General features: G+C 43.6%; 1 protein-coding gene across 8 annotated transcripts in view; it reads left to right on the top strand.

The window, feature by feature from the left end:
- The window catches only part of CTBP1 (C-terminal binding protein 1), a 251,666-nt gene that overhangs the window by 173,812 nt on the left and 55,353 nt on the right, over positions 1-22,501 (top strand). For 2 of the 8 annotated variants that reach the window (XM_040591855.1, XM_040591873.1), the window contains exon 1: positions 7,451-7,665. The exons of 4 other annotated variants lie outside the window; for them this stretch is intronic. In XM_040591855.1, the coding sequence (XP_040447789.1) occupies positions 7,626-7,665 (40 nt within the window). In that variant the 5' untranslated portion in view covers positions 7,451-7,625. Of the gene's footprint in view, positions 1-7,448; positions 7,666-22,501 lie in introns of those variants that run through there. 2 more of the 8 variants (XM_040591864.1, XM_040591899.1) reach the window with 2 other exon arrangements.

The raw sequence follows: 22,501 nt of genomic DNA, 5'->3' as shown, positions 1-22,501 counted from the left end.
AAATCTGACAAAGCAAGAAAGTTTATTTTAGTGTCATAAATGTATATAATCCCAGTGTGTGGTTGGGCTCAAGGTCCTTGACAGCAAATGGACATTTTCATGTGAGAGACATGGTTTTGCTTTTTGCATCCTTTAGTATCCTTGCTGGTTTTTCTGCTTGGTAAGCCTCGTGGTTAGTTTGAGAGAAAAGTCTTTAGGATAAACACTTGGTGAGATGTTGCTTTGATTTCATACCTTTCCTTATTTTTCTTGAGGGGGTCCTCAGTCTTATGTGTTTTACACAAGGAAGTGTGATGTTCTCTGTGCCAACTTGTGAATGAATGACATTTATAAGCACAAATATAATTGGTTGTGAACTTTAAAATTATCTTTGATACAACTATAGCTTTTTTCCTGGCTACTCGTTCTGCAGCTTTGACAAAAAATAAGATGCCAAGTGTGTTATAGGGAACTAAAGAGGATAATAGAGTGCAAATTACATTGCAGCACAGGGACAACTAACTCACTGTCAGTCCAAATTGGTATGAACATACAGCATCTCCTGGAGATGCCCCTGCTGCTGCTTTAGCATGGTGCCAGGCCCAAAATAATTAGTCCCACTTCTGAACAGATAATCACCTCACGTTTGGAATGACACTGGCAAATCCGAACTGTTTATGGCTTCAGATCTAGAGCAGAGATCAAGCCTCCAGCCTAATCATCTCCCTCCTTTCCTCTGGAAGCGGTGGAGGCAGCAGCCTGGCCTTGAATCCATGTAGGTGAAAGTACTGCTTGCACACTGCTTCTGAATTTGATTTTCTGCATCTGTTGAGTGTCTCAGCAGACTGTCCTAAGACTGAACATATACCCACAATAGCAAGTTCGCTCAGGACATCCACATTCCACAATCCAGAGTTCTCCTTAGGTCACTCGATGGTTAATTATTCTCTGTTTTACCTGCAAAATTACTACCACTAAACATGTTATTGAATCTATATAGGCTTGGAGTTTTTGATCCCTTCGGTTGGCTTTATTATGTATATATTTTTCTTTGAATACAGGATGCAGTATCACAGAGTATCTGGTTTTCATTATAATTTTAAAGAGACAATGAGATGTCATAACTGCTTTGTATGGGTCTGAGCCTGCTGCCCTTAATCATCGAAAAAATAATACTTCCCTTCATGACCAGGCCCAGACTGATTTAAAACTTGAAAAGTAAATTACTACTCAATAGTAATCTGCTACAATCCAGTTCTATAAAAGTAAACGCAGAATGTTGTTATGCTTGTTCATTATGTTGAGAGTATATTGCATTATAATTTTTAATGGACTTTTTAGTGTAATATATTCCAAATGCCTTCTTTAACACCTTGGGAGACAGCTGGATCAATGGTCTCACTCGCCTGTTGAGGGGCTGTCCCTGGCCCACATAGTTTTGTTAGCAGCTAAAGTTAAATTTTTAAGGACTTCATTAGTAGTAGGAGCCTCAGCGTAGTATCTCTGCAACTTGCAGTTTGAATGAGCTCCAGGATTTCAAACAGGTGAGAAGGAGAAAACCTTCCCCTGGGTTACTAACCCACTTTTTGTTTTTTCTTGTTAATTGGCCGTTCGTTCCTGGGAACACAGATTGTGCTGCTTCTCCTTTACCTCATCCAATGTCAAATCCCCAAAGAAGCCCTGCCAGCGAGGAAGGGAGCAAGCCATATGGGGCAGGTTGCAGTTGTTCCTTCAGGTCTGGATTTATTCCACTGTGAACAGATGGACAGTGGCTGACATCCACTAATGGTTCTCGATAGGTTTCTTCTGCTGTTCATCTCCATCTTCTTTTTCTCTTCAGCCAGAACACAGACCTTCCTGGAAATGGTCTGTTAACTCCTCCTGACTAGATGGAAAATGATACCTCTCATTTCACGATAACCAGAAAATGCAGAGGATTTAATTCCGCCCTGGTTCTTGTGTTTTTAGCACTTGTATGAAGAGGGTGAGATCAAGAAGAAAATCCCTTAGTCACTTAATACAGATAACATCAGAGGAGAGAGGTTTTTTGTATTCACTGGTTTGAATTTATTCCTCTATGTATTCAGCACGCTGCAAGCTTTTTTCACTTTTGTACAGCTGGTATTTCCAGCACAGAGTGAGTATAGCTATTCCATTTTGAGAAAGGAACAATGCACATTTGGCATTTAAAAAATGACTTTGAATGTTTGACACAGCTGAGCTTCTTGTTCATTAAGTGGAACTTTAATCTACGACTTTGATCCTTCAGCAAACCTTCTTTTTAACAGTAGATGAAGGTCCTGTATTCTATTTCATGCTTGTGATGACCACCATTTCTTAAAGATGAAGTATTTCCCTTTTGTCAATTACTCTTTTTTCCATTTTCCCCTCAGAACCTGCTGAAAATGTTTCTCCAAAATGGCTTTTTCTTTCACATCAGCCAAAGAGCATTAACTTCCTACAGCAGGAAGTTTCACACAGAGGATGTTTTATGAAAAAAAAAAAAAAAAAAAGCAGCTGTAATTAAAATATACAATTGCAAAATGAAAGTAGACTGATCTCTACGTGTGTGTTTTATAAACAAAGGCTTTTTAGGATCTGAGCGAAGGAATTAAGGCAATATTTAAATGCAAACCAAGTTTTCTTTCCAGATTTTAAATAAATTGAATTGACTTATTTTGATTACACATTTTAAAGATCTATTTTCAGCATAAAGTTTAAGTGTTGGGCCTACTTTATCCAACCATTTTTTGCTTCTGCCATAAATTCCTTTTAGGATCTCCTAATAGCATCTCCAAGATTTACTGTTGACAAAAGTCAAGATACCCCATTGAAATATAATCTTACATTTTGATTAAAATGCAGGTTTTAAAATGACTGCTTTAAAAACTGTTACAATGAATGATGCATGTTTGATAATGGAGCAAAAACATGCATGAAGGAACCAGCATGCACAGCTATGACAAACTAAAGAAAATCCGTAAGTACACAATCTGAGTAGATGAAGAATATTGTCAGACCTCATTATTCCCTTTAGAAAGCCTTCAACATGTATCTCGGCTCGTTGCTTAGGCGATACAACAGTAGAACTTCCTCTTTCAGTATCTTTAAAGTCACATCTGCTAAAGATATCATACCCTAATGTATCTAATCTGTGAAAGCCCAAGGTCATGCCCTTCTGATTAGACATTCTGAGGGGAATAAAACTTGTACTTAAATTATACATATGGCTGTTAACAGATACACTTGAAACAATGTATTTACTCTTCAGCACATGCGCTCCTCCAGCTGAGTCTTAAGAAGCCAAGAAACAGTTTGGGGGCTTTAAAAAAATGCCATAAATCTTAGTGCAAAACACAGAAGACACTCAGCTGTGTAACGTTACTGTTCAAAAAATAAAATAGCTGTGGTGACAGGAGTGCCAAAATGTGATAGGAGGATGGGGGTTGTTACGCTTTGTGGAAGATTTACTTATATTGTAGCTGTATAAGCCACAGTCTAAAAGATGCAAAGGGTGACTGAATGTTTGGTGATGCAGAGGCAAGCTGGAGAACATAGGAAGTGGAAAGGATGGGTGCAGCAGAAGGCGTGACTGGAGTCAGCTGGTGTGCTCCTGGATTTTCTCATGTCTGGGCTAAAACTAGGTCACAGAAAGCCATATAGGGCTGAACTCTGGGTGAAGGTGAGCTTCATTTTCTTAAACAGAAAAGATCGTTGCATTGTGTTCTGAAGGAAAACTTCAGTTCCTCTTGGGTTATTTTGTTTTCTTTTCCATCCAGAGAGTCCTCATAGTTTATTCTATAAAGCAGGTGCCTCGTTGCAGCTGTGAAGGAGCAGGGTAGAGAGACCTTTTGACTGCGGAGACAGGGTCAGATAACCTCTCTCCTTCAGCAGGTGCAAGTCAACTTTCTGCTGTTGAAAAGAACACAGTTGGCTGGGTTACAATCAGCCGAGGATCCAGCCCTTGATGTTTTCTCAGGAAACAGCAATTTGTGATGTATGCCTGTGTGTGCTGGGAGGGAACCAAGTCCGGCATTACCTACAGTGTGTGTATTTAAGTCAATGTACAATCAGAAAGGAAAAAGAGCAAGCATATGAATCCCTTCATGAAGTAGTGTAGAGAATACCAAACTGCAGTATTAATAACCTCCTGTTATTGAATACTCCATCTGTTCATCATGCCAACTTATCCTCACTTAGAGCACTCCCCTTGTCATAATATTTTGTACCACACTCCCCTCCCTACTCGAAGCAGCAGTTCCAGTTTAGAACTAAACATTTGCCCAGTCATGTAACCCCACCAAGGACATGGTCTCATTGTCTGTATCTGTTTATGTTTCTCTACAAAAAAATGTAACTGATTCCTTAATTTCTTTTCTGAATTTTCATTTTCCACTCTCTTAATTTTTCCCAGAGATAACTCCATACCCATGTTGGTATTCACAGATATTTCACTTGCGGTTTAAGCATGTTTTACCCCTAATGTTCATTCCTGCTAATACTTTGCCACATGGCAACTCAAGTAGTGCAAAAAAACCCCCAAACCCAACAAAACAACCAACCACCCCCCCCAACATGATTTTCTTCTTACAGCTTTGATATGTATATATTTTTATATTTGCTAACATCTATAAATGGCAATAAAGTGGTTAACCACTTTAAAGTGATTAAAACCAAATTTGTTTATTTATACAAACCCCACATGAGGCGCTCAGCTAGATGCTGCCCTAGTGATGCACAGTGAGAATCTAGAGAAACTATGTTGTTTGAGGGATGTCTTGAAACATCTGTAGTGAGCCACAGAAGGTTTTCCCATGAATACAGGAGGAAAATGAAGATAAGTCAGAGGCTGCATAAACTTGTCCTGGGCGTTACCTCCCAATCCTGCTGGATAACCCCGTGAAATGGACACTACCTGGAGAATGATGGGGGAAAACAAGTTATTAGGGAGCTGGAGCCAAGTTGCTAAAGGGTGCCTATAAGCTAAACTCCTTTATTTGTGCCTGGAATGGATTTGTGAAATGCACTCGGCTTGGAGGCTGAAACCACCTTTTGTAACATTTGAGTTCAAATATTCCCCTCTCAAATAACCAACCCACCCCAAAAACCACAGGAAAATCTACAGCCTGTGCCTATACAAGCACTGAGAAGATGATCTGTGCCCAATGTCAGGCATGTCTTTACCAAAGAGAATTACCAATGTTTGCTGCCCTGTAACTATTAGTAGTAGCTACCTCTAACGCACCTATCACCGCGGGTACTGTAATTATCGCAGACCAATCCCGCAGAATCCAGAAAAAGCTCTAAAAATCCTCGTGTCTACCCCCTCCCTTCCCGCGCGCTAGTTTGTAATAATAATATATAAAAAAATCAAAAAATCACCCACGGTCCCGGCGTTCAGCAGTGCAGTCAGCATAATTAACTCTTAGATCATCCCGCAAAACGATTAAAAAACGTGTGAGAGGTGCGGGAGCCGGGCGGGGAGCCGGAGACGCGGGGGGGGGGCGCAGGCCAACATCCCCCCGCCCCCCGCCGGTACAAGCTGTGCCACTTGCCCCCGCCAGAGGGGAACCGGGGCGGGTTTGCCGCCCGGCTCGGCACAGAGCAGCCTTAATAGCTTAATTTTATCAGCGGTTAACCTGTCGCGCCTGTGTGTGTGTGTGTGTGTGTGTGTGTGTGTGTGTGTGTCCCGGTCGGTATCCGAGGGGTCCCCCGGCACCCCCGAAGTGCTGCTGGGGCACCGCGGGCTTCGGGGCCGTTTGCGGCGTCACCGCTGGCAGAAACAAGCGTTTTATTTCTGGAAAATGCAAAACATGGGGTTTGCGCTCGCCGGGCTGGTCTGTGGGGAGGGGACGGAACAAGCGAGCGCCCTGCCCGCTCCCGGCCGCAGCTCCACTTCCTAGCCAAGAATAAGGAGGAGGGGGGCGGCTCTGCGAGAGGCGCAAAACTTTCTCAGACGGCCGGACCCAGGGCGCCCGGTACCGGGGAAAAGCCGGGGAAGAGGCGGCAATGCCGGCCCATGGCGGCGCTGCGGGCCGCCGCCACCCTCCCCCCTTCCTTCACCCGGGCGGGGCGGGGCGGGGCCGCTGTCAGCTGACCCAGCCGGCCGCGGGGGCGCCTCGCCGACTTTGGTTTTCGTCCGCCGCCGCCACCGCTGTTTCGGTGGGCAGGCGAATGGCGGGCTCTCGGGGGTCTCCCCGGGTGCAGGCAGGGAGTGGGGGAGAGGGGCCGCCGCGCGTTGGGCGCTGGCGGCGGTGACGCCTGTTTTCGACCCACATCTCTGTCTTGGTTCCGCTTGGGGCAGCGCAGAGGCAAAATACTACATTTCTGCTTACATCCCTCGTCAGTGAGGGCGGGCCTTCCGCGCCGAGGGGCGAGTGGAGCTGGGCGGTGGGTGTAGGTGGCCAGGGCACGCAGCGGAGGCACTGGCACCCGGGGGCTGACCTGCGCTGGGGCTGGGCCTTTCCTTCCCCAAAAAGGCGCCTGTTGGCTCCAACAGCCTTTTCCGGGCATTGACCCCCATGCAGGGTGGTGCGAGTAGCATAAATAGGTTATACGTTGTGATTAATTTGGTGCCGCCAGACAGTAGCATAGAACTGGCCCTTGTTGTAGCCTGTGAGGCTTTCCAGGGGAGCAGGCCTGGGCCTTCGTTTTGGGGACCCCCGTGTGGGAGTTGCAGGCCGGGACCCCGTTACCGGGGCGCTTCACCTGGAGTAAGGGCTGGTCTGTTGACAATAAAGCGATGCTTTCTCATTTAGGGACCCAGGGTGAGGATTGAAGAGGGCCTGGCGCCCATCACCCAGCGCTTTGGACTGGATGGAAATGTGGAGGGATGTCCGCGATGAGAAACACCACCAGCATTTGGCCAACTTGGCTCCAAAGCCATCCGCATTCATGGTGGTGCTGGCCCCAGCCCTGCTGCTTCCCCAGTGGGACCGGGGATAGTTCTGGGCCAGGGGCTCCAAGGGTGGATTGGTGATGCATGAAGCAGAAAACCTCGCTTATACTCACTAGGTATAATTAGAGTGTTCTAGGGTTTTGGGTTTGGGTTATTTTTCCCATCCTTGTTAATTTATAAGGGAGAAGAGCTTTAAGTGAATTGCAGAAAATAATGAAGCATCAGAAGTGCCAGTGTTTTGGGATGCCAGAGAGGCCATCGAATGTGGCTAGTGTTAACTTTGTTAAAGTTTAACCAAACCAAAAGGATAAAGTGGCAGCACCGGCTCCCAAAAGCAGTTGGAGGTGTCGGTGCTCTCTCGTCTCACCCACGAACCAGACGCCGGCGAACGGCAGCGTGAGGCTGTAGGCCCGCTTGCTCCCGCCCCGCCGTCTTTCGATCTTCGCCGTTTGCCTCGAACCAGGAGATCGAGCCGGGGCGCGGAAGCCCCGCCCGCGGCAGCGGCGGCAGAGGAGGCAGCGGCCACTTCCCCACCCCCGCGCAGCGGCGGGCGGCGCGCGTGCGCGCGGCGGGGGCGCGCGGGAGGGCATGCGCGCGGGCGCGCGCCTCGGCGCCTCACTTCAGGGGCGCCCACGGAGTAGCCGCCATATGCCGCGGCGGCTTGTATTTTTATTGCCAGCCTCGCCGTCGCGGAGCGGCGGTGCCCCCCCGGCCTCCTCCCCGCGGCGAGCGCGGACGTAGCGTTTCAATGGGAAGTTCTCACTTACTAAACAAGGGCTTGCCTCTAGGTAACGAGCTCCGGCCTCGCGTCGCGTCGCGCCGGCCTGGTCCGCGGCGGTGGGGACCGGCGGTGGGAGAGGAGGAGGGCGAGGGGTGGGGGTGGGGGTGTGCGCCATCGGCCCCCGCCGTCGCCGCGCTTTGTGTGCCCGGCCCCGCTGCTGCCGGCCCCGCCGCGCACCCCCGGCCGCCGCGGGGAGCGGGGCTGCCCTGACGGCCGCAGCGCCGCCGCAACTTTGCCTGCTGGCTGCGGGCGGTACCTGGGGAGTGTGAGTAAACACATAAAGAGAAATAAAAATCAAACGCGGGGAGGCGGGGGAGGCGCAGGCAGGGGGCTGGAAGTCGGCTGCGGGTGCAATTCGTCCTTAAAATAAACAAGTCAAACGGCGCTGAAACTGCATACGGAATGTTAATTTGGGGGGGTTTGTGTCCCGTCCGTCCCCCCGCCCCCGCCGCCCCCCGGCCCGGTCCCTTTCGCTCGGGGGTGAGCGGTGCCCTGGCTTCTAACTGCAGAGAAACGCTGGGAAAGTGCCGTGGAGGAAAAAAAGCTGTGCTAATATTTCAATAAACAGGAAGTTTAAAAGCGGCGTTTTATTCCTGTAAAAAGTGCTTAAGGCCTGGCTCTTGAAATGATTTTGCTAAATCTGCAGACGGGTTATGTGTCTGAGAGGTACGGCTTATCTCCGTAAATCTGAATTTATCTTTTTCTTTCTTTCCTCTTCCCTTTTTTTTTTAAACATGGGCTAGCAAATCATTTATGGATTGCTGCTGGTTTTTAAGGTAACATGAATAATATGCATGGCATGATGTTAACAGATATGCCTCCAAGAATTGCTTGGCATAAATTGTCATGTTAATCTGAAGATGATTTTTTTTTTTCTTCCCCAGACATAAGGAGACAGAATGTCGATTCTGTTTATAAACACTATCATTTTGTAAGCAAATGATACCAGAAGAAGGCTACAAAGCAGAGAATAAACCCATTTACTGTGTAGATATGAGTCAGTCAGTTATGCTGCTTTGTTTTCCTCTAAAAAAAAATAAATTCAAAAGTCAGGATTTCAGTCGTAGTACCAATCTGGATACAGCAGTGGTAGAAAACACTGTTATGAGCGGTGGTTTTCAAAATTTCACCTGTTGTAACTTCAATTAAACAATTTAACATTGCCTTATATTTTAATAATTGTTGTCCTTATCAGGAAGAATGTTTGCTTTTAGGCCATGATGGAGCAGCTAAAGATAATCATCCCTTTAGCCTCATTGAAAATAATGAGGCCTAATAAACTGAAGTGAATGTGTATTTTTTCCCAGTGAATTAAAATTAACTATCATATTTGTGATGTACATACATGTTTCAAGTGCATCATGCTGATTCCTCCTCCTGGGTCTTAGAGGATGTAAATATTCTTATTTAGTATTCGAGCCCCTTGGCAAGTAGCCTGATGCCCTTATTAAAATATTTTAAATCTCATTATTGTATCCCACTAGGAGGGGAACAAGAAAATACTGAGAAAAATAAAATATATTTAAATTATTTCAGTTGTAGATTGAAATCCCATTGAGTAACGCTTTAAAAATGTATCCCTTTTATAAATAAAGGGGTTTTAAAAGCTCACTGTTGACTATGCTAGTAGAAAGATAATTGTCCAGTGCATCTCTTTGTTCTATGTTCTTATCTGTTTTATCTATTTTTAGCTGTGCGTTGGTGAAGCAGGCACATAAAATTAGCAGCCCAAACTGCTAACTTTAGTATATTTTATAAGGTTGCTCTTTATTGACCCCCAAAGGCAGCAAGATTTTGATATTGGAATTCCTTAAGGTTTGACAAATAATATCCTTTTGGTTGTTTATTATTATTATGTCAGCCATCCTGAGGGTAAGCTAGGGACAAAATATTTTGTCCACTCGCAATTCACAAGTGTTATTTCAAACCGAAATGAAACAAACAACCCTCTGCCCTCAGCCTGCCACTTTTTTCCAGTCTGAGCAAGAAATAGATGTTTATGGAGTGGCTGCAATCTGTAAACAGATGGGAGAAACTGAGAGAGTTAAACTGTTCCCTCATTTTTGTCATTGTTAATGTAAAATAATACTTGGGACGTGAAGGGAGTTTCGCTGCATTTGTTTGATGGCATCGAAGGCATAAATTGGTGCAGAGTCAGTGGTAGTTTCTCTGTCCTGTAATCGCACACACCACCCCCACCCACCCCCAAATAACATAGATCCAGCGTTTCTCCATCAAGGGATGTGTTATTTAATTACTGAATTGGCAGATAAAGTAGTAATAATCCTGAGAATTGCGGTAGTCATGCTTAGTAGAAGAGTTTAGTCAATGAAACAACTATTTTGAAATGAAACTACTACAGTCACCTTTGTGAATTTTTCAGTCCACTGTTGTCATATGTAGTTAAGGAGTAGCTGGAGCATGCAGCTTTTGATCATACAGTATATACTACGTGTAAAAAGCTGATCATCGTACATATTGCATACGCTATGATACTTTGTCATAATGTGGAGTTCCTGATAGCGTGACAAAACAAATTACAAGTGCCGTTACGTTTGTCAGTTTGGTTAGCTCTTGACTTGTCCTTCTGTATCGTAAAGATAAATTTGTTAAAAATGTGCAACGCTTCAATTTACTAATCTCTTAGGTTCTAAGAGTTATTGTTTTGTTTACAATGTCAACAGAGCGGTTGCAGTACTTAGCCAAAGGTGTGATCCGAGAGATTAGGATTGGGCTGGATACTGTGAAGTGTTATCGTACAGATACAGTAGTGCACTTGGCAGCGTGGTTTTGAAACACAAAGTCAATCCCTCCTTATCAAGCAAGAACATCTACTGCAGATCGGTGACTAGGCTGGGTAGTCTCTTTTGGGGAGAAAACTGATGTTATCCCAAAGTAACTGTTTACCTGAATACCATAAAAATGAAGAAGAAAACCAAACCCACAAGCTTATTTTACAAGAAAATAGTTTGGACAGCAGTAAGTGTATGGAAAAGCACAGATTTAAATGTCTTTTAAGTAAAGACGTAGAGAAGCAACATGATTGTTAATTTGCTTATGTGAAGTGTAACACTTAGGGGAAACCATGCAACTACTTCGGTCTATGGCCGCTTCGCTTGTTGCCATTTTCTTTCCTTACTTACCATGCATTTGTAATAACTGTTTTTGGGATCTTAACTGGAGTGGTTGGCTACTTGTGTGTTAGAGACCTGCCTTTAGGAGTAGTATTTAGGTTTTCGTCTCCCAAGCCAGCTGGGAACATTGATGAGGTGATACACTCCAGCATGTGTCAAGCTTTCAAATCCCATAGCAGTTGGCAGTATAGCAACATAGCAGCCTCGTCTGAGGCTCCCTAACCTTCTGGCCCCATAATTATTTATTTAGTGTGAGAGTAGAGATGGAGTTACACTTTTAATATGTGTCCTGAAATTTAAGGTGAGGATAAAAGTTGTAGTACATGGCCCTTTAGCCTTAGTTCCTGTGCTGCACGTGCTTTCTCACTCCCAGACAGTTTAGCAATGGATTTACAGTTTGGGAAGACAAGTTCCCAGCTGTGGTTTTAGGTCTCTTTCTACCCTACTGCCATGAGAGCAAAGGTGATGATTCGTTTTAATCTTTGTATCGATCAGGAAAAAGATAGCAAACATGCATTACAGATAAATCTAAAATTAACATTTCCTGCTAAAATATAACCCTTTGCTCCCTCACTGGTTATTCCTCTGGGAGAACTGGAGGAGTGCAGCAGCGCTTCCACTTGTGGTGGGCGTTTTAGGTTCTCTGAGCTGTGATTACGATAAGATCTTTTCCAATGCACTGTGATCCTTAGCCCATCTCCCGAAATGATTGACATGCTCAGAAGTGTTTTGGGAATCTGGCAGCATCAAAGTGTTGGCTGGCTGAAATTGATGCACGACCTTACGGGGCGGTATTGCAGGGAGGGGGAAGCAGAGTTAAGTGTCTGATGTTGTTTATGATGTGAAAATGGGTGCTGTGAGTCCCTGGATTGGACTTTTTTAGGTGCTTGTGAGGCCCTATCCTTTGATGTTCAGCTTTGGTTTGGTGGTTGAAATTAATAAAAACTTCAAATTCTTTTTGGACCTGACCAGAGACCTATCCGGTTCCTCAAAGGAATATGAGAAAGTCCCGGGGCTCATTTAATTTGTGCTGCCCCGTAGCTGCTATCTGTGGCCACTTCGGGGCCGGGGAGTATCTGGAGCACAGCGTGCCTCAGCTGCACCCTCAGGCTTTGCCTGCCAGGAGCACCAGAGCCCGGGCAGGAGCTGGCACCACTGGTCGCTTAGCTGGCAGAGGGACAGCCACCCCAACCAAGGTCTTTACCTCTGTGGGTGCTGCAGAAGTAAAATTAATGCAATAATAAGGGGGGGGGGGGGGGAGGTGCAGAAAGCTCACAAGGTAAAATTAAATTCCAAATAAAAAGAAATCACTCGAAATAAATGTTTCCTGAAAAATATGTATTGGATAAATAGGTTAATTATTTTTTGATGTGCGAAACATAACACGTTTGTTTGCTATAGCAGAGCAAGAATTTAATTTTTGAGGGAGATTATTATAAATTAACTTGTCTCTTTTATGAAATATTTTTGTCATTTCATCTCAAACGTATCATGTTTCCTGTGTTATTATTCCATGTACTAATTATACAGTTTGAGTCTAATCAACATAATTGAAAATTGACATTGTTTGATTTTTTTTTCTTTGAACTAAACGTTGCTAATGCTATAGCATGTTTCGTGTTGGTATTTATTTTGGATGAGTATTGCTCATGTCTGCATTTTCATCTTTCATGATACCTGCTTTTTTCAAGGAACTTCTTGCAGTGTACCTGCCAGGGTAGTCAGGCAGAAGGAATTCTCTACAAAAACCAGAAACAGCTGGCTTCAGGGCTGGGACTGATGCTCACAGTAACTGTAAAGTTGAGGTTTTAATAGAAAGCTTTTATTTCTGTTACATGTGTTGTAGCCTTTGTAGCTTCAGTATTAAAACACGAGGTAATGTGATTATATAATTTTGCTTTACATGAGGTATTTTAAGGTGTATTTTAATAGTCCTATTTACAGGTCAGTAGATATCCCTTATCCACGACCAAATCACTTTCAACGAGTTGTGTCACCACCGGCAAAGTTACATAAGTCTGCAGTGAAAGTTGTTCACGGTTTCTGACTCCGTATGTATGCCCGTACTCACCACATTACCCCTCCTCTCTTTTTAGTCTTTTTAGGGGAGCTCTGATGCCAACTCACAGGAGGAAAAAAAAAAAAAGAGGCAGAGAAACATTTCTTACTTGAGTCACAATTCCAAACTCCTGTATGCAGTCCAGATTTCTTACTGTTGGATGTGCACTGACGGTCTTCCTGAACAGCCTCAGTATTTTTTGGTAGATTCCACTTTCTGCTGTTGTACATGGACACACCCTGTGATGACTGCTGAGAGGTCTGTCCCAGTGGGGCATGCTGGAAGCTTTGCAACTAATTCTCACACTGCCACATGAAACATAACAACAGCGTAACTGTTTCGCCGCCTTTTTAAAGCGAGCATTGCTTTTGCCACCTTCAGTGCTCAGTTGACACATGATGTTCAGAATCAAGAAATGCCTGTAATTGGGAAACCATGATGGGCAGCCCAATGTTATGTGCATTTATGTATGTGTGTCTGGTCTTGTGCAAAAGGAATGTAGGCCCTTGTCTTGTCTGGGACAGAGCAGCGTCTAACCACAGGTAAAGTAGACAGTGGTTCAGAAAGGTGAGTTCTAGGGGCAGCAAAAGAGAGTGGTCCTGCTTTTTGTTTTGCGCATGTTGAAGACTGAAAGCCAAGCTGACTGTTGTTGCTGCTGCCATGTGGTGGATTGTTCCTCTCTCCCACCCTCCAAACAGTCAGTAGGAATTAGCCTATGGCTGCTGTGTGGTGACAGCAGGAATAGCAAATCCAACTCTCCAAGGCTCTCCTTGCTGCACTGCCATTTATGTTCCTTTGTTATGGCAGGGAGCATACACTGTGCACCATGAAGTCTTGTACCTGGCCAAGTAGAGCAGTGGCCAGTGTGCTGTTCTGCATCATGCTCAGCTAGTGCAGTGGCAAGTCAGAGCTCAGAAGAAAGCCAGGAAGGAAGCAGCACTGCAAGTTATTTTCATCATCATCTACTACGCTTACATTTTTTCATTCTGCATAATGTCATTGTAACCCCTGGGTGAGTCAGAAGTTGGGAGAATGAGCCAGAAAGAAGCTGTACTGAGATGCATGCTTTCCAGTCAGATTGAGGTGATCGCAGGAGGATTTGCAGGAAGGGAGTGCTGCCCCATACCTACGGTCAGCGAGAGGTGCTGCTAGGGGCTGACAGGCAGTAATATCTTTGCCATTGGTGCAGATCGCAGTATCTTTAGTTTGTAGTTGCAGAATTCCTGTTGGCTTCTGTGAGACTTTTACTTGAATTTGGATTTTCAGAATTAGCCCTCTGTTGTAAGGTGAGCTGTCCAAAATTACCGTTGCTTCTTGCGTATTTGCATTATGCTACTCTCAATCCCATAAAGAAAATGTATGGTTTAGCAGAAACAGTGGTGTGAAGCACTTGATCAAAATTCCCAGATGAGTCAGATTTCATTAAATGGTTGCAGCCGGTTTGTCTCTTGTGGAGCATCTAGCTTTAGTCTTTGCATAGTCATGCAGGACAAAACAGAGATAACCACAAGACAGTCTCCAAACTCTTAAACTGATACTTAAATATTTTTTCTCTTTAATGTGTTGTACCAGATGTATTAAACTGTTTATTTTCAACCAGATAATGAGCGTTTTCACATTTGTGGTCTACCAACCATCTTAATGCATGTCTAGTGCTTCAGTGAACAGCATTAATGTGTATCAACCTTTCTCATGCTCTTGATTTTCCCGTTCACATAATCAGCATTACTGAGAAGTGATCTTCAGTAATTCAGTGTTGCATGTGTACATTCCCATGCTGACTGGAACTGGCTTGTTAAGTCTTTATCTTAATACACTGTCTTGACTAAGAAAGGTCGTTAAGGCACTGACTGAAGCCACTGCAGAATTTTAGGTTTCATTTTGTGTCCTTGCCAAATTCTGTCCTGCATGCTAAAAGTCAGCCTCTGCTAGTTGTTCTCCTTTCCTAGACTGCCTTGTGCCGGGATTGCGGTCTTTCACTTCTGCTACCAGGTTTTGGTTTGGAAAGTCTTGTTCATTCTGGTTTTGTTGCATTAGCTTTCAGGACCCTTTAATATGAAAATAATTCAGTATCAGTTTTTGGTACCTCTGTGAACCAGTTACTTGCACCTGAAGGACTTACTGCCTTCACCCTCAATCAAGATTTGTAGTTAATACTGCAGTCACTTTATTCCTTGGTTCTGTCAAATTTCCGTCAATTTTGCTTCTGCGAGACTGTCAAAACCTATTTGAATTGTGTTGAATTTGCGGATAGTTCTTAATGCACAATCTTGTTATCTTAAAACTAAAGCGGCTTCCTACATCTGCCCTGCCTGAGATCCATGGTCAGCACTTCAGCCACCAAGGCACTACTCCTTTGTGAACTTTGGACTCAGCACAACCAGAGTAGATTTTTATTTTTTATTTTTACAAGCAAAAGCAGTATCTAAGAAAATAACCTTTTATCTGTGCAGAGCGGGATGTATTTTAGCCACGCCAGTCTAGATAAAAATCATGTCTTGCATTTTTTAAAAGCTTGTGGGAGGAGGCTCACAATAGAGGCTCCATTGTACTGTTAGTACTGAACGTACAGGAAGTCACAAATTAGCTATGACGAGAGTATTGCAGGGGAGTTTGAAATTTACTTAATTCCCATAGTATTGTATGGTTTTGAAAGGGTTTCACCATATGTTGCCTTTTGGGTTTGGTTGTGTATGTTGTTTGTATTTGGCAGTCCTCTGTTTAAAGCTTTCTCTTAACCATGTCTTTGTTTGAAAGGTTGCATGTTTTGAATCCTTGAATCCAGCTGACTTTCCTCCTTACTGTAAATACAGAGGCATACAAATGCGGTTGGTATTTATCTCATGACAACCCTGCAGCCATCTAAAATTTAAATCTAGCATTATGTATTCAGCAGCGAGAATGATCTCCTTAGAGCAAGCAATAAAAAAAAGATTTTTAAGTAGGAATTTGGAGAACAGTAAGCTGCAGGCACAACTTTTCCTTTCCTAGCAGATTTTGATCCTCCAGGATGTCGAGTTACTCAGCTTTGAGTTGATATCAAGGAGAATTGGAGTGGGTTTACAAATCCATGGGATCCTGGCTGTATCCTACATACTAAGTTCAAGTTATTACAGGATAACCCTTCTGTTAAAATGTTGTCCAGAGATTGGTTTGGCTCAGTACCTGCAGCTGAGGAACAAGTTTTGTCACTCAGTTGAAAGCACTGGCATTATAAGGACTCTCCAAAATCATGAATCTTATTTTCTTAGTCCTGTGAATAAAGTACAAAATAGTATATTGCATTGAGTTGGTAATCTAGATCCTGAAGTACTGTGTAAATGTTCCGATTTTGCATTTGTTTTCTTAACTTTGCTAGCATCTTCCCTCTGGACTTGTTTTCAATCCTGCTCAACTGTTAGTGATTTTTTTCTGAGCTGTGTGGCTTTGTTTTCAAAAAAATACGTTAAAAAAGGTGTTAACAAATACATAAATAGAAAATATTTTTGTATACACACAAGGAGTCAAAGGGGAACACCCCACCCCCAGGAAACGCAAGTAAAGGGGATACTGTCTTATAGAAATTATTTTTCAAAGTATGGCTTACACAGTTACAGCAGCTGTTGAAATGCCCTAAAGATCTACTGGCAGGAGAGTATTACTTTTTTTTGTGCAGGAAAAAAGTATCTCAAAAATAATAAAACTTTCTCAGATTTTCGAAGAGAATTAGTAAAACTTAGTTTTCATTTTAAAGGACTAACTCTAAAAAAAACCATTAAACAGTGATTATTATTATAAATAGTAAATAACCATGTCTGTTAAGATTGCTGTGATCACAAAAGTGCATAGTGAAAGAACCAGTCCATGAATAAGCCATGTGATACCTGGGAAATTGCTGACATTTAATTAAGTAGAATTTTAAATCAAGTTAGTTGAGCTAGTGCAAGCCCATTTAAACTTTTATGTAAGTGTAAACTAGACTTATTTCACATTTGCATTAACATAGTTAGGAATCAGCAAAACCAAATCAGAATGTGGTACTTTGTGGTGACTTTATATTGGGCGTTCGTGTTCTGTTGTACAAAATAAAACTTCTTTGTGTGGGATTCATAACTCTCTATAAAGTAACTTTGCTGAAGCACCTAAGCATCTGTGTTAGGAAATGGATGTCCTACAGAAGAACTGAATCACCTCTTTGAAGGTGTTTTGTTTTGGTTTTTTTTTTTTTTTTTTTTTGGTTGGTTGGGGGTTTTTTTGTTGTTACACTAGAAGTTTCTCATTACTAAAAATCTTAGGTAAGCACTGAAGTAAAATGAAGAGCAAGGTAGCTGACTTCCAGGGCAAGTTTGTTCTAATTATTGACAGGAGACTTGGAGGAGAGGGGAGCAGAGACAGCAGTGGTAGCAGATGTCCTAAGTGGCAGTGTGGAATGGTCCAGACTATCTTGGTGGTCTTTTCACGCTTGCGATTACCTGCAGGAGTGACCTGGGATAATTGGATAATTCACTTCATTTTTCTGTGCTCAGTCCCACCATGCATTCAGTGCAGATAGTGATGGTGAAGTTACCTGGGAAAGAACTCTGGGATGTGTTGGAAATGGCACTGACTAGACTAGGATTCTGTTGTTAATTGTGCTCTGAGTAGGTGCTTGGTATCTCTGTTTGTGTCTTGTTTTATCACAGGGAAGTGATTGGGGAGGCGTGTGCTTTCAGTTGTGTACTGAATTAAGGTAAATGCACTTAATAGAAACACAGCCTATGACTTGACTGAACACAGTGCTGTACAACGTTCTCCTGTGACTGAAAGGCTTACTTTTTTCAAATGAAAAATGTACTTTCCACCATTAAAGCTCTTTCTCTTTAAACAACAAAAAACCCCTCCTGCATAGTTGAATTGGAAAGTTGTATTTCACTGGTTAGCTTGACAGGACATGTGTGCAAACAAACCAACAAAACACGGGTAAGTGATGAGTCTGCAGCTCCATGTGCAGTGCACTGAAATATGGGGATGTTATGCTATAGCACTGAGTACTCAGCTCCTGCTGAGGTAGGAAGGTTTGGAGCAGAGACGTGATGGGAAGCTATTTTTACTTAACAGTTGAACTTTGGAAGAGAAATAGTAAGGGATAATTTCTTTCAATTTGAGTTTGCACATTGTACAACTATTACAAACCTCAAGTAGCTGTCTTTACTTAAAAGTCGTCTTGAAGTGCCAGATGGGAATGAGCAAGGAAAATGCCTTCTGTTTAAAACAGAAAGGGGACTTTTGCTCATTTTGGTTTGGGGTCTTCTGCAGTCCACACAGTTGCTGTGCTTGGCTCTCCCCAGTCCTGTCTAATGCCTTTATGGATGATGTGGGCGAGGGGATCGAGTGCACCCGCGGTCAGTTTGCAGATGGCACCGAGCCGGGGGGAGCGTGGCTGTGCCGGGGGCAGGGGGCTCTGCGGGGGGCTCCGGGCAGGCCGGGCCGTGGGGCGGGGGCGGGGGGGGGGGGGGTCCCCAGGGCTGAGTGCCGGGCCCTGCCCCTGGGTCACACCAGCCCCCGGCAGCTGCGGGCTGGGGGCAGGGGGCTGGGAACTGCCCGGCGGGACAGGGCCCGGGGGGGCTGGGCGGCAGCGGCCGGGCATGAGCCCCCAGCGTGCCCAGGTGGCCCGGGAGGCCAGCAGTGTCCCGGCTGGTGTCCGAAACGGAGTGGCCGGCAGGGCCGGGGCAGCGCCCGTCCCCCTGCCCTGGGCACCGGTGGGGCCACCCCGCGGGGCCTGGGCTCAGCGTTGGGCCCCTCACGGCCAGACAGACACTGAGGGGCTGGAGCGTGTCCAGAGCCGGGCAGGGGCTGGGGCAGGGGCTGGGGCACCAGCCGGGGGGGGCGGGGGGGTCAGCCTGGAGAGAAGGGAGCTGGGGGGGACACCCGGTGGCTTTGCAACGGCCTGGCAGGAGGCTGTAGCCGGGGGGGTCGGTCTGTGCTCCCCAGGAACCAGCGACAGGACAAGAAGAAACAGCCTCAAGCTGCGCCAGAGGAGGTTTAGGTTGGGTATTGGGGAAAAAATGTCTTCGCTGCGAGGGTGGTCAAGCACTAGAGCAGGCTGCCCAGGGAGGTGGTGGAATCACCATCCCTGGGGATATTTAAAAGCTCTGTAGATGTGGTGCTTAGGGACGTGGTGTAGTGGTGGACTTGGCAGTGCTGGATTAATGGTTGGACTTGATAATCTTAAAGGTCTTTTCGACCTAAACAGTGTTGTGATTCTGTCCTGTGACTCTTCTGTTGTGGTTTCCATCATGCGGTCCATTTGGATATTAGTTGTATAGCAAGGTGCAGTTCCCTCTTGTTAATTTAAATGCATCGATGTGGTGTTTAGGGACATGGTTTAGTGATGGGCTTGGCAGTCCTGGGTTAACGGTTGGACTTGATGATCTCAAAGGTCTTTTCCAACCTAAATGATTCTGTGATTCTAATTGTGTGACGGTGCAGGCTTCAAACAACTTTGTCACGTGGTACCAGGTCTGCATCACAGCATTGGGCTGCGTTGCTGAAATTGGGATGGCACTTTTTTTAGGTTCTGTTGGCATTGTCCGGTAAGAGCTCTTATGGACATTGCAAATGTTTCTGCCGTTCTAGAAATGTGCTGGCTTTCCAAAAAGCCGTCGTGGTTTCTGAAATATGATACTGGCTGTTTGGTTTGGACCCTAGACCCCTGGACTCATTCTCTTGCAGAGTAGTCTTACCATCTTACTATGTGAATTTTATATGGGTTTAGTTCAAGGCCTGTGTTAGTTTATACTTAACTTAGAATAATTGGAAAATGTGAAAAATGTGGAGTATTCTTCAGTTGGCTAAAATTTTAAAAGGGTGTTTTTTCCTGCCGGCATCTGGAAGTCAGCCAGGTGAAAGTTAACATTCCCACAATACCTTTTCTGTGGGATAATGGGCAAGTTCAGGGCAGCATTCTTTCTTTCATTTATATAAACAGACTGTGCTGGCCAAGGCTATTGGAGATGTGTTACTGAACATGAAATTGTTGCTGTTAACCCTCCCAGCTGTTGCGCCGTTGACAATGATTTTTTTATTTATTTGATTATTGTTCTCCTGTTTATATTTAAATTAACATGGAATCTTCTGCTCTGTTACCATTTAGGATCTTGCCCAAGGCAGTGCTGTGTGAAAAATCAATGCGGCTGGGCATTTCATAACGCTGATTTGATACACGGTAGTGAAACAATGTAGTGACTACAGTACTAATGTTCAGAAGCTTCCAAAAAGTTGACAGGTGTGTGTAGAACGGTAGAGTCTCTTTGATGATAGACGAAGAGGTGGAGGAGCTGAATTGACCTCTCATCTTACTCAGGTTTGCCACCCCTGGTCCTTCCAAAACATACCAGAAATAAACTCAGGGAAGCGTGGAGCCAGGTGTGCAGGTACTGTCTGCTCTGTGGCTGGCTTGACAGCTTTCAGTCGCTACTGCTGTTTTGAGTAGTGGTAACTTCTATAATAATGAAGATCTTTAGGAATTTATTAAAACAAATTTTTCCTTGTCAGTATTCATATCTTTGTACTATCAGAGTTGCTGAACAGTTTACATACTGCGAAGGTTATTGCGAAGTACATAACTTTGCCTATAGTGTTTTATCAGTTAGGAATCTTCAGTGTGTCTTAAGCATATGTGTAGATTTTTTTAATTTAATTTTTTTTTTCGAGGAATCCAGACAGGACTTTAGTATCTGTACAGCCAGTCTCAAAGTAATAGTTTATACACGAAAAACCATGCAGAAATCCTGGCGTCTTCACCCAGATGAATTGCCATTTTTCAGCTTCTACGGAAACTACAGCGATGCTGGGTCAGTTAGCTGTGGACAGCCTTAGGTAAAGCTGGGGAAAGGTAGTCAGAAACATAAAGAACTTCAGGGATGCTAAATGTTTACAGTTTTCTGTGGCTGTGATATAAACAATTAAAAATAATCTTGGTGATTCAAGAGCTTTTCAGTTTAGGTCTTTTCTACCAGATTTTAATTTTTTTTTTTTTTTTTTTTTGCCTTTAAATGGCAAAGCTTTTCCTAGAAAATGCATGGGGTTTTATTATCAATGCTTGTTAAAAAGGGCAGCAATTAACTGTCACATCTAAAAATTAAATTCGTAGTGAATTCTGATTTGACAGAGGAAGGAAGTCTGGTGAAACCCATAATCTTTCATGCTATCTGGGTAAGCTGGAACATGGCCATATAATTAATTACTCCCTTTCATCCACTGATTTCACTGAGGTTCCTACAGAAACTGAAGCTAGTAAATGAACCTAAAAGTTATTTTATGTGAACTTTGCATTTTTCCATGCAGTGTCTAGGCCTGTTGTCACATGATCTGTATGTTCACGGAAGTATGAAGTCAGTAGTATGTGTACAAGCACTTGTAACTTTCTGTTCTCTGTTCATGCAGAAAACCAGTAAAATTTAAATACACCAAAATGCATTAATGGTGGGATTCTTCCAGTTCTGTGACCATAATTTTTCATCCTTTTTAAACTTCTAATGATTTAATACCTTTTCAAGAACTAAATAGGAGGCAAAGCACTGTTGCTTACTTGATATAATACAGACATATCAAGAAACAGAATTCTGTTGTCCTCTCTTCAGTTTGTGTTCATTTAGAACGCAAGTTTTGATGGACCTTTTAGTTGGAGGTTATTTATTTCTCTAGGTTTTAAAGAAACAAATACTCAAACTGATGATTTTATTGCATGTAAATGTCAGTATCTTGGGACCTGCAATGTTTAGATCTGTAGCATTCTTTTGTATTCAATATTTCTAAGCTTCCTTGCTTAAAATAAGTCTTGTTTTTTTCCATGTGCAAGTGCATACATGTGTGGACCACGTATATCATGATTTTATGTATGAACTTCAAAACTTATTTTTTGCTGTAGTGCAGAAAGTGGTAGCATCTTTTTATCAGTTGTGAAGTCACTCATACATGTACAAAATTTCAATTAAGTCAGATATGTGTGTGCACATTACGTGAGCCGCTTGTGTGCAGATGTATCTGCTCATTTCTAATGCACTTGATTTTGCAACTAACACTTAAATAGCGGACTGCCTTACTCTGCAAGCAGCTCTGCAGACTGATTGCACAAGTACAAGTCAGTGTCAATAAGGAACGAAGCTAGACCTTCTTAGATAAAGACAAAAAATAAAATCTTAAGAGATGATGTGCACTGAATGGTAACTTGTGCTTTTATGTCTACCAACTGTGAAACCTCCGTAAGAATCGCTACTATTGTATGAGCGTTCCCTCCTTAATAGAGGTGTTCTGTATCCTGTTTTTCTTGTTGACTAGAGAATGACAGCTTTTAGAAGTATTGTAATGGTGAAGTGCCATTAGCTGTACACCATTCACATCTTAAATTGCATCCTCTGTTGTGTTCTTTGCTATTCTTGTAAAATAGTTGGGTATGGTCAGGATCTTGATTTCCAGCACTTCTGCTTTCTTCTTTTTCTTGTTTTGTAGGTTACTCATTTTTTGTTGAATTATATGCATTTCTGTGATCAGTTGGCATGGAAACGTGGCTCCTTTATAGGCCAGTTGCTTTTAGTGTTAATTTGCAGGTACTTGTTTTTGAATGTGAAAATGGAAGCCATTTGTGTGCTTCATCATTCCCCATCATTAATACTTGCATGCTTTCCGATGCA

The sequence above is a fragment of the Falco naumanni genome, chromosome 1 (genome assembly GCF_017639655.2).
Source record: "Falco naumanni isolate bFalNau1 chromosome 1, bFalNau1.pat, whole genome shotgun sequence".
Taxonomy (NCBI): Eukaryota; Metazoa; Chordata; class Aves; order Falconiformes; family Falconidae; genus Falco; species Falco naumanni.
This window is presented reverse-complemented; position numbering and strand designations above follow the sequence as displayed.